General features: G+C 42.1%; 1 protein-coding gene across 1 annotated transcript in view; it reads right to left on the bottom strand.

The window, feature by feature from the left end:
* The window catches only part of LOC124551100 (nuclear RNA export factor 1-like), a 137,933-nt gene extending 130,376 nt beyond the window's left edge, over positions 1-7,557 (bottom strand). Inside the window, exons 1-4 of the mRNA XM_047126029.1 lie at positions 7,031-7,557; positions 6,668-6,942; positions 5,653-5,752; positions 5,228-5,565 (exon numbers count right to left, since the gene is read on the bottom strand). Coding sequence (XP_046981985.1) covers positions 5,228-5,565; positions 5,653-5,752; positions 6,668-6,942; positions 7,031-7,101 — 784 coding nt within the window. The 5' untranslated portion in view covers positions 7,102-7,557. The remainder of the gene's footprint in view (positions 1-5,227; positions 5,566-5,652; positions 5,753-6,667; positions 6,943-7,030) is intronic.
* Positions 7,558-12,773: the final 5,216 nt, after the last annotated feature.

Genomic DNA, 12,773 nt, shown 5'->3' with positions numbered 1-12,773 from the left:
AACAGAGGGGAGGTCATATCGGACAGACTGAAAATGAGGGAGAACAAAGCGGTCATGGGGACGCAGCTTTGTTTCCTGAAGACAGAAGATGACCGGCGAGTAGGATCGTAAGAGGATCGACAATTCATCCCGATTGGTTCGAATGCCGCGGATATTCCAGTGGATAATGGACATAGGGTGAAAAGGAAATGGAGGAACGTGACCAAGGGTGCTGTCAACTCAACGACTGCTCAGAGCTTGTGACCGACAGCATGGAATGGCATTCAGTCGAAGGCAGAAGATCCTGATCCATAGGTTGGTCAGGAGCAGCTCCTGCCACCAGCGATCGGCCGGTTGACCGGCCACCAGCAGTGCGCCTCGGCGACACAGAAGACGGCCGAGGGCGATTTCCGCCAGGTGGTGCTGTAAATGGGACATGCCTTGGCGGAGAAGGAGAGGAACTGGGTTTCTTCGTAGCCTTCTTGGAAGTATGATGTTTAGATGAAGGAGGAACCGATGGTTGTGAAGTTGCGGTACGTAAAAACTCTTCACGAGAATGCTCTTTTTTCGAAGACTTGGCGTCTGACTTTTGGGCTCGAGATTTAGCAGAACCCGACGAAGGGTGAGCCATTGAGTGGGCAGGCGAAAGTGGTGAGGTTGAACGGGCGATCTTTGCGCTGGCCGATCTGACGACCGTGGTACTAAAGGTGAGGTCACAAGTCTGCGTGGCCGCCTCCTTTGTTGGCCGAGGAGAAGCCAGGACAGAGCTGTATTTTCCTTTCTGAGGCACGGTGGGCTGTCGACTGGCGAATAATTTTCGAGCAGCAAAGGTCGACACCTTTTCCTTCACTCTTATTTCCTGGATGAGCTTTTCGTCCTTAAAAACGGGGCAATCTCGAGAGGAAGCAGCGTGGTCACCCATACAGTTGATGCAGCGAGGGGATGGAGGTGGACAAACACCCTCATGGGCATCCTTGCCACACGTAACACATTTGGCCGGATTGGAACAGGACTGGCTGGTGTGATTGAACCGCTGACATCGATAGCAACGCGTAGGGTTTGGGACATAAGGGCGAACGGAAATTATCTCATAGCCTGCTTTGATTTTTGATGGGAGTTGAACTTTGTCAAATGTCAAGAAGACAGTGCGGGTTGGAATGATGTTCGAGTCAACCCTTTTCATAACCCGATGAACAGCCGTGACGCCCTGGTCAGACAGGTAGTGCTGAATTTCTTCGTCAGACAATCCATCGAGGGAGCGTGTAAACGACTCCACGCGAGGAATTTAATGTACGGTGCGGTTCCATCCGGACAGGGAAGGTGTGGAGCACAGAAGTACGCAGCAATTTTTGAGCCTGGAGGGCACTGTGTGTTTCTAACAACAGGGTGCCATTCCGTAATCTGGAACAAGACTTTACAGGACCCGCAATTGCGTCGACACCTTTCTGAATAATGAAAGGGTTTACCGTGGAAAAGTCGTGGCCTTCGTCAGACCGAGAAACAACAAGGAACTGTGGCAACGATGGAAGAACCGTCTGTGGCTGAGACTCAGTGAACTTACGTTTGTGAGCAGACATAGTGGAAGGTGAGGAAACCATTGCGGAAGAATCCCCCATGATTACCGGCGTCTCCGATGGCGCGCTCCTCCCTTGTGGGGGCCCTCACCGAGGGCACACCCGCCTTAGGTGATTGTTCACACCTCAGGTCACACCTCCCGACAAACGGACGGAGGGACCAATCGGCACTTTCGGAAGGTATCAGCTCGGGTAATCACCCCTCCCTGGGCCTGGCCGTTACCAGGGGGTACGTACGTGTCCTACCTGTCTACCCGGGGCGGGGAATTACGCGTTACCCCGTCACCGGCTACGCATGGAAGTGCGTGGGTCGGCCTTCAGACACGCACAGGGAGGAAAAAAGAGAAAGGGAAAGGAAAGAAGAGGGGGTCTCAAACGCCGCAGCGGAGAAAAGGGCAAGGAGAAGAGGGAAGGAAAAGAGAAGAACAGAGGAAGGACGAGGACTTGCAAGTGTAAAAGCAAGGAATTTGGAACAGTTTCGAGCGTCCGTCTCCGGACGTAGGCACAAACCATACTCCCAGAGGGGGAGAAAGAGAAGGAAAGAGCCAGAGGTGAGGGGGGGGGGGGGCGAAGACAGGGGATGGGGAAGGATGCGGAAAGGGAAGGTATGCAGCCCGGAAAGGAAGGAAGGCCACATTAGCTCGGGGCCCCGTGCTCGCTACGCACGTATCCACAAAAGAGTTGTGGACCCCCTGGGGGGACCACGAGAGAGAGTGATCAAACATCTATACACCACATTTCTAACCCGCCCCGCCACACTGTTATTCTGGTTGCAAGTGTGTTTCCCCACAGGAGAAGCAATGCAATCTTTTCCAAAATTTCCAAGTGACAAAAATAATGAGCTTAAAAAACTTATTTTTGTATCAGTTTTCAATCACCTGATAAGTGAACTACTGCAAGGTGTCAGGTACATCCAAGGCGACTAGACATATTCCCAAAAGCTTTCTAAACCCTGGTGGTAAGCAAGCTTCCCAAGGACCACGAAAGACATCAAGTTTGTGGTACGTGTATATCCCAATCCCCCCATGAGAAACCACTATGGTGGTAAGTACACTTCCCAAGAACCGTTAAAACTACATTACTTGGTGGATGTATGCTTCCCACACCCCTAAAAACTATATTTCACAACAAACAGAAACTACAGCTGGTGCAGTGGGCTACCACTATATGCCAGGAATGTACAGAAGCATTTAGACATATACCCACAAACACAGAAAAGAAATACAGTTATTGGTAAGTGTCCCCCTCACAACCTGCCAAAAGGTTAAAGATAAGTAGTGGCCAGCCATTCTGTCTCCTTGTAATTTTATTCACGATGTATCATAATTAATTGTATAAACACACACAGTTGAAAGTACATGAGGCTACAAGCAGAAAAGTCTTAGTAAACAAAGATCCAAAAACAAACCATTACGAAGTAATAGCTAGTTACCAGCCACCACTGACCTGATTCTGCATAAATGCCATCCCAGTTAGGAAAAGATAACAATACCGTGCAACAATAAAAAAAAAGTTATAAGAGAGTTTGCTAGAGATGCAGGAGTGCTGAATGAACATAACAGTTACATTAATGAACTTTTAGTTAAAAGAGGTGTTCAAAGTGTCATCCTCGAAGCCAGAGTCAGATCTGAACCTGTCGCCACAATGAGTTTCGAATCCTTTCAGATACGCCTGGATCATATTGAAATCTTTGGCTCTGAACCAACCATGTTCACCAGAATGGCTTATGTTACACCTTTAAGATGGGCACAAACACATAAATCTGTGTGGTTCAGATCAGGTCATCTTGGAGGTCATGCCACAGGATGTCCTCGCCCAATCCATCAGTGGTAATACTGGCACATTAGATGTCATCTCACCATAGCAGCCAAATGTGCCAGTGCTCCATTAGCATGTACTACATCCTCTGGGGAACATCCTCCAGCAAGCCTGCAAGATGATGCCAAAGAAACTGAAGGTAATTCTGTACATTGAGTTTGTTTGCTAATGTGTACAGCCCAATAAGATGGTTGATGATTCCAAACGTGAGAATTGTGATAATTAAATACACTGTCACGAGTGGACTCTACTTAGTCTGTAAATAACATGTTATTGTCAAATGTAGGGTTGCCCATAGCTTGTTGTTGCATCCACTAACACAACATTAATACAGAATCAAAGTCCGCCTCGCAAAGACAGAACTCACTTGAGGTGGTAAGGTACATTGAATCGCAATGTGTTATTCTCCAAACACGATTGCCAGGAACTAGTGCAGCAAGTTCCCTTGTCAAGAACACTGGTGTGTGTTTGATTGTTTCCAACACCACATATTCAAGAACAGGTGTAATTCATGCTGGTCAACCCACTCCCACAGCTTGTGCAAAGCTCCTGCTTTCTCGGAGTGGTCGATGCACCCTCATAATCGTTCCGGCCTCGGTGTGCCTTGGACTAGAGTATGCTGCTTGGTACAAGCTCTTACTCCCATGTATTGTCATTAGTCCTGTTGTAAAATGGACTCTGACTCCATGCCAATAGACCATTGTCTTTGAGGTAATTCATAATGTTCGTACACAAAATATGATCCAAAATACTGCTGCATATCAACATTAATGATATGGGCCTGTAATTAAGCGGATTATTCCTATTGCATTTCTTGAATATTGGTGTGACCTGTGCAACTTTCCAGTCTTTGGGTATGGATCTTAAGTCGAGCTAGCGGTTGTAAATGACTTAAGTATGGAGCTAATGCATCAGCATACTCCGAAAGGAACCTAACTGATATACAGCCTGGACCAGAAGACTTGCATTTATTAAGTGATTTAAGTTGCTTCACTACTCTGAGGATTTCTTCTTCTAAGTTATCGATGTTGGCAGTTCTTGATTCGAGAGATAGTTGAGTGCAGACTATCAGAGATTTTGTTCAAAATTTATGTACATATTTAGTAAGTGGCTAATATAAGATTTAGAAATTTCTAGCTCAGCTACTGCAACACCAGCAAATCATATGGGAGAAAAATCAGCAAGCATGGTTCAGCTGGGCGAAAGTTGAGATTAACTTGTCATGCGTAAATATGTAACAAATTTACTCCTCTTACAGTTTAAGCTTCTGATGCAGTGCACATGGAAACATATGACAGTTAAACAATCATTGCAGTTCTCTTGGAGTCGTCCCTCTTGAACTTCGGAGGGTCAGTGAACGCAAACTTGCCCAGGCGCAAAGCTCGGTAAAAGTTAAGTATCACACTTACTTGCATTTTTCAAAATTTAAGTGGAATATAGGTATATAATATGCATCAAAAAACTCGTTGGAGGCTTATCCATTAAATAATACAGGTGTTCAAACTTCATTCAGTCATTTTAGTGTTTTATAACAAAAATGTATTGCATGGGGCAATGTGCTTTTAACACAGCGCAAACATGGACTTAAGGCTACACTACAGATCACTTACCACAACCCTAATTTCTTATTCACAACTGTTAGCATCACCTACCGACAACCAAATTACCACCTTTCAACCTAATGTCAGCCTAGGGCTACACTTCAGAAAAAGCCAAATATCAGAAAATGTAGAATTAGCAAAAGCATGTATAAAAGTGTGCTTAATAGAAATAAGATGCCTATAAATTTTTCATATGAATCTGCATTAAAACACTCTTTTACACTGTGGCTCAAATAATGTTTGTTCAGCAGTTACCTGCGGCTCCAGATGTGCTCGGCACAGTTGCTGATGAATTTTGGCATGACACTGAAGACTGCATTACAGGTGTGTGATGTGACTGCGAAGCCAGCTGTTGAACATTCTTCCCAGGGGTCTGTGCTTTTTCCTTAGACTGAAGCACTGCTGTGTGAGCTGACTTCAATGCCAGCTGCCGAATATTCTTCCCAGTGGGCTGTGTGTTGTTCGTTGGCTTTACCTGCTGATTCTCATTTGGATTTTGCTGCACTATTGGTCGCTGGGCACACACATTCGTACCAGAGCTTTGTACATTGTTGCCAGGGCTTGGTCCATTCTTCCCAGATTTCATTACATGGCTACAAAACAGGCAGAATATAATCTTCTTTCTATATCACCATAAAAAAGAATCATATTAATAAACAACGTTAAAAATATATACATACTTGAAGTTAGTGGTGACAGGGTGAATCCCCTTATTAAGTCTCTTTGGTTTCTTCTTCTTTTTCTTCCCCATAGGCACTTCCATGTAATTTCCAGCTATACCTGGAAAACAGGGCACAAAAGACTGAGACAGCTCACACTCCACTGTATTAAACTGAATAATTTTATATCATCATAAAAATTATCCTTGAATGAATAAATCACTATCCTACACTAAGCTTCATTGTGTTTCCCTGTCAGATAATCTAATGTTACAGATTTTCTACACTAAACTATTACAGATTACGTTCAAAATTTCTGTATGAATATGATAAACGGGTAATAGAAGACTCAGATATTTCTAGCTCAGCTAATTAAATACCAGGGAAGCATGTGACGAGAAAATCAGCAAATATGGTTCAGTTGAACAAAAGTTGTGAGAATCTGTAACAAACTTATTCCTGTTACAGTTTAAGCTTCTGACGTAGTGCAGATGGAAGCATATGAAAATTAAACAGCCTTGTTCTCTTGGACCTTCCCCTCTTGAATTTCAGAGGGTCAGAAAATGCAAACTTGATCAGGCACAAACCTTGGGAAAAGTTACGTACCAGGCTCATTCGCATTTTTTCAAGTTTAAGTACAATATATGTATATATCATGCACCAAAACACTCATTGGAGACTTAGCCATTGTGTAATAGATGTGTTCTGACTTCACACAGCAATTTTAGCTTTCATAACAGAAACTGCTTTACATGTGGCATAGTAGTTTTAACATGGCACAAACATGGGCGTTATGCTGGGCTACAGATCGGTTGCCAAAACCTTATTCCGCATTCACAATTGTTGGCTTTGGGAACCGACAACCAAATTTTCATCTTTCAACCTAATATAAATCTCGGAAAACGCTAGAGAAAATGCAACTATTAGAAAATGCAGACACAGCAAACGAATGAACAGATATGAAAAGTTTTTATAGAAATCTGAATTAAAATATTCGCTTACACAAAGGCTCTAGTAAGGTCTGTACTGCAATTACCTGCTCCTCCAGATGTGAAAGGCGCAAATACTGACGGAGGAGGATACGGCACCAATGACTGGAACATCGGTGTGTGAGCAGACTGTGTTGCCAGCTGCTGAATATTCTTCCCGGTGACCTGCGTTTTCTGCTTTGGCTTCTTTTTCTTCTTCGGATTTGCCGGCGCGATCGGTTGCTGGAAGGAAACATTCGTGGCAGGGCTATGTACACTCGTGCCAGGTCTGTGTATGTTATTGCCAGAGCTCTGCACATTCTTGACAGATTTCATTTCATGGCTGCAAAACAGACAGAATATAAGCTTTTTGTTTATCTCGTCAACAGAAAAGTACAATACTAACACTACTGTTCATAAGATATATATACTTGAAATCAGCGGTGACAGGGTGAATTCCTTGATTGTCCTCAAGCCTTTTCGCCTTCCTCTTCCTCCCCATCGCCACTTCAATACAACGTCCTTCTACAACTTTTGTATCTGATCACATTCGCCTCATTTCCGCGGGAAAATCACAGTTCAAACCTACACACCTTCAGCAGGAATTTTACAACGCACAAACACACAGCAATAATAGCACGCTGAATTCTTTCCCCGCTCACCGTGCAAAATTAAGCAAACTGTGAGATAGTTCTTCCACCTCGGCATTAAAAACTGATTCATTCAGTATTGTACAACTGCCCTTCTGTTTACCTCAGAATTGTTTACAACTTGAGAACAACTGCAATCTGCTGTCCGCCACGCCGCCCATAGGTTAATTGATACTTTTGTTTTTAGACTTCGGTCCAATGATGACTTCCCTATTTTTTTTTCCTACATTTAATTTAGATTCCCCCCCCAGAAACTACCCTGATTCATATGCCGTTATTTGATTTGTATATACTTCACGAGAAGCACTGTGCTTGCGCGCCTTTTAAAGATATACTTTGACTTTGTCGAAAGCGTCGATAGCTGTATCTGTTGTCAACTGTCAAGGTATCGTCGTGATGACTATAGCAGTCATTCCAGCAGACGAATAAATGCCAGAAGCTGTTGTAATGTTTAGCTGAATCGTTCACTGCAAATTTGGAAAAAAATTGCTGTCTTTTGTTTCTTTGAAAGTGTGAAGCCGTCTACTACATTTTCGTAGTTACGTAGCGCTATGTAGCATGAAAAGAACAGTTGAATAAATGTGCTGGCAGTGCGAAGAATGTTCTAATTGCCCGTGGCCGTGGGGTCTAACGCACGGCTTTCCGGGCGGGAAGGAGCGCCTGTTCCCCGGCACGAATCCACCCGGCGGATTTGTGTCGAGGTCCGGTGAACCGGCCAGTCTGTGGATGGTTTTTAGGCGGTTTTCCATCTGCCTCGGCGAATGCGGGCTGGTTCCCCTTATTCTGCCTCAGTTACGCTATGTCGGCGATTGCTGCGCAAACAAGTTCTCCACACATCTGTGTTTTATGATTAATTTGCAAATTAATGACAAAGACAAATACCAGAAGCTCTCAAAATGATGAAGACGATTAATACAATTTTTGACGTTGGCACGACGTGAACCAAAGTTGTCACACCTTCATTCTCCATGCACGTTATGCATACTGTGATGTACAGCTTGCGGCTATGGCATGTGTCATACACTTCCTAGAATATTTATACTCCGATAACTCATTATCTGAAATTTAATATCAATAACCTGTATGTTGTACTAGTGTATTGGAACAGCATTTATTTATAGAACATAGGTTACAATTCAGTTATAATGTGAAACACACCAAATATGAGCTTGTCGAAATCTACTACAGCCTCTACCAGGTGTACCAGCCAAAGTACATCTATGAAAGGAGCGCGGCCACAGTACCTCCTGTAACGTATAAAATGTATTCGCACTTAACGGAACGTCACCGTCGCTTAGAAAGACTCTCCTCTGTAATTCAAATGGTGGCACTCACACACGTCGGCAACCGAACGTCGTCGACACGTGACTCCACGTAAGGTTTCTCGGGAAGAAAAAATTTCGGCGGGCCATAATGTAGCCTACTTGGCGAGTATTGCCCAGTGCCTGCTATCGTGAAAATGTCTCGTTATGTACTAGAAGACAGTATGAAGTTAAAATATTTTATTTTATATACTGGCGGAATACATTGCAAAAGAAAATATACATATCTAGTTAAATTGGTTTACTAACGATTTTTCCAGTGGAATAGCGAAAAGAAAAACCGGGAGGAAAGCCGATGCTGCATCCAGAAGTTTAAAATAAGATTCGTAATAAATTAACGACGAACAGCAGGTAGCATCAATATATGTAAACATAGTTAAGTACACTAAAACGGCCACGTTAGACACCATCACCTACTGTTGAGGTGATATTGGATGCCTAAATCTTGAATTTCTTTTCGTAATTTTTATTTATATCTTGCTTAACAGGCAAAAAAACTGTTCTTTAGACATTCTGATAGAACGATGACTCCTCTTCTTCCAGCTTCTAGTGTGGAACACTTCTTCACAGTCTCGATCTTTTAACATTTTTCTAACACAGGTTCACTTTGGTCTTTGTTCCTCACCATCAGTGAAACAGTAATCATTCCAAACTGCTTTGAAGTACATTTCGGCATTTTATGCCAATCTACCACGAACTACGAAACACCGCCTCTGGCCAGTATTTTAGGAACCATCTGTAAGGTCACAACGTTCTCCTGGGGTTGACGTGCATGCTCAGAAATTCCTCGAAGTTCAAAGAAGTGACGGTGACGTTCTGACAAGTGTGAATCCACGTATTCAGTCATTGCTGCATAATAATAATAATAATAATAATATCCCTGTTCACTCCATATCCACTTCTTTTTGTGTACTTTCGGTTTTCCTGCTCCGAATAGTTTACTATTGAACTTCATTTCTTTATCCATCAACTACAAATAAATTCAGTTATCTTCTTGTAGGTTTAATGGTGGGTTCAGATAGCATGGACTTGACTGACATTGTTTGCGGAATTTTATTCTTGATAACAAATACTAAAATCTTGTTCCTTTCCTCACTAATTTTCTGCATTTGAATAATATATGGTACATATCTCCCTCAGTAATATCATTACAATCGCAGGTTGATCTTTGGTTTATTTTACTCAATGTCGGGCCCATAAACGTACTCAAACAAGGTCGTTTCGGAATTTGTGACTGTATTTACAAGCCGTCGTCTCCTCTGTGTTGTGAGCTCTGCGTCTATTCTTTCTGCCAGAATTCGAATGCCCTTTTCCGAATAAGTTGTCCTTATTCCACGTAAGGAAGGTTTATACTTGGTGGTGTCCCAATGCTCATAGCCTGTTTTGCCAATTGATCTGCTTTTTCATTGCCTGGGTTTCCACAATGGGCTATCGTCAACATAAAGGCAATTTCTTTCTGCCTTCTGAGACATTCATAATACCAAGAACGAAGTTGGAGTATGTACTCATTTGTGGTTTCTGAGACTTTTATGTTTGATAATGCTTGAAGTACACTTTTCGAGTATGATAATACTGCATAGGATGTGTATTTCTCATTTGTACTCCATTGTATTGCCTTTAAAACTGCGATTGTTTCGGCCAGGTAGGCAGAAGTAGATGCTGGTTATTTATATTTTTCTACTATCTGCAGTTGTCGATTGAATATAGCACATCCTGTGTTGTCCTTTCCTGTAGTCTTCGATCCGTCTGTGTATATGTGGGTTACTTGCTGTTTTGTTTCCTCCATTTGTCTTTGTACTGTCGTAATTGTCTCCAAGAAATCAGATCTTCCCTCTATCATTTCGAATGAGATGCAATCACTGATTATGAAATCATCAACTGGTAAACAGGTCACTCTATACTTGTGGCAATACCTCCGCACTCATCTGCCAAATCATTATATGCTGAAATTAAATCAAAACGTTTTCTCCGTCAATTTCCTTGAGAAAGACAGTACAGTTGTAGAGTCTGGTAAATCGGATGCCATGAGCATGATAATGTCACTTCTATTCGTTCTGAGAGTAACTTCCTCCTTATATTGAGTAACACCTCTTGCACTTCCATCAGGAGTGCATTTGTTGGTGTGGATTTCATTACTCCTAATCATCTGCGTATATAGCGATAGTGCAATCTATCGCGCATCTCTAATACTTTGCAAGTGGTGTATTTCTAGTATATACATCCATAACCCAATCTGAATCTAATGCGGGAGCTATAAGTGATCGAATAATTTACATCTATATTCTGCAAATCACCGCGAGGTGCGCGGTAGAGGGTATGTCCCATTGTACCAGTTATTAGGGTTTCTTCCTGTTCCTTTCACGTATGGAGTGCAGGAAGATTGACTGTTTGAATGTCTCTATCCATGCAGTAATTACTCTAATCTTATCCTTGTAGTCCCTATATGAACAATATATAGGGGGTTGTCGTATAGCCCTAGAGTATTCATTTAAAGCCAGTTCTCGAAACTTTAATAATAGAGTTTCTTGGGATAGTTTACTTCTATCTTCGAGAGTCTTTCAGTTCAGTTCCTTCAGTATCTCTCCCACAGATTAAACAAACCTGTGACAATTCGTGCTGCCCTTCTCTGTATACGTTCAATATACCCCATTAGTCCTGTCTGATATGGGTTCCACACCCTTGAACAATATTATAGAACTAGTCACACGAATGATTTGTAAGGAATCTCCTTTATAGACTGATTGCACTTCCCTAGTATTCTACCAATAAATCGAAGGCTGTTACCTGCTTTCTCCATGACTGAACCTATGGGATCATCCCATTTCATATCCCTACAAAATGTTATACCCAGGTATTTGTGTAAGATGGCCGATTCCAACAGTGAGTCATCGATGTTACAGTCACAAGATACTACGTTCTTTCTTTCTCTAAAGTGCAAAATTTCTGATCATTTAGAGCAAGTTGCCAATCTCTGCAACATGATGAAATCTTATCAAGTTCTGCCCATATATTTCTCCAGCTTCTTATATATTATACTTCATTATAGACACCTCTGCAAACAGCCTGATTTTACTATTAATATTGTCTTCAAGATCATTAATATATGGCGTAGCCAGCAAGGGTCCCAACGCACTCTCCATCCAAGATAACATGCTGTGTCCTCCCTACCAAAAAGTCATCAATCCAGTCACAAATTTCACTTGATACCTCATATAATCGTACCTTTTACAATAAGCGTAAGTGCAGTACTGAGTCAAATGCTTTTTGGGAATCAAGAAATGTTACATCTACCTGATTGATGTGATCCAAAGCTTTCAGTATGCCTTGTGAGAAACGTGCAAGCTGAGTTTTACATGATCGATGTTTTCGAAATCCATGCTGGTGGCATCAAGGACATCATTCTGTTCAAGATACGTCATTAATTTTAAGCTCAGCATATGTTCTAAGATCCTACAATAAATCGATGTCAAGGGTACTGAACAGTAGTTTTGTGGTCACTTCCACTAACCTTCTTGTAGATGGGCATGACCTGTGTCTTTTTCCAAGAACTGCAAACAGTTTTATGTTAGAGGGATCTGCGATAGAGTATAGTTAGAAGAGGGGTAATTCAGACACAAATTCAGTATAGAATCTGACAGGGATTCCATAGGGGCCTGGAGCAAGAACTTGCAAATCTATAAAAATATTAAGAGCTTATTCTCTGGCTTCGATGAAGATATTAATATATGCTGTCCAAATAGGCTTGCTGTAAAGTGTCATTCCTAAGAACCGAACAAGTGCTTTAACTTGTATTATTTTCTCATATACATGGATTAAACAATTTCTTGGTATATGCACACTCTAGTAAATATGACTACCAAACATTTCTCTGGCGTCATCATCAGGCCATTTCCATGAAGCCACCGACTCAGATTCTTTATCGATGATGTAAGGTTGTACATTACCTCCTGTAATACTAAGTGGGAAGTAAACATACATATCATCTGCAAACTGCATTATTCCAACTAGTTGAATTATTATCCTTTCCTTATCGTATGTATATATTGCACACAGTAGTGAGCTGAGTACTGATCCTTGTGGTGTGCCATTGCTCACCATGCATGGGCACTTGAATCTAGTATCCTTTCTAATATTTGTAGTTTGTTCACTGATTAACGACGATATATGTTCTATAAACTGAGGTGGAGCCCCTAATAGTAGTA

The sequence above is a fragment of the Schistocerca americana genome, chromosome 9, assembly GCF_021461395.2.
Source record: "Schistocerca americana isolate TAMUIC-IGC-003095 chromosome 9, iqSchAmer2.1, whole genome shotgun sequence".
Classification (NCBI taxonomy): domain Eukaryota; kingdom Metazoa; phylum Arthropoda; class Insecta; order Orthoptera; family Acrididae; genus Schistocerca; species Schistocerca americana.
Note: the sequence above shows the minus strand (reverse complement) of the source record. Positions and strands in the feature narration are given on the sequence as shown.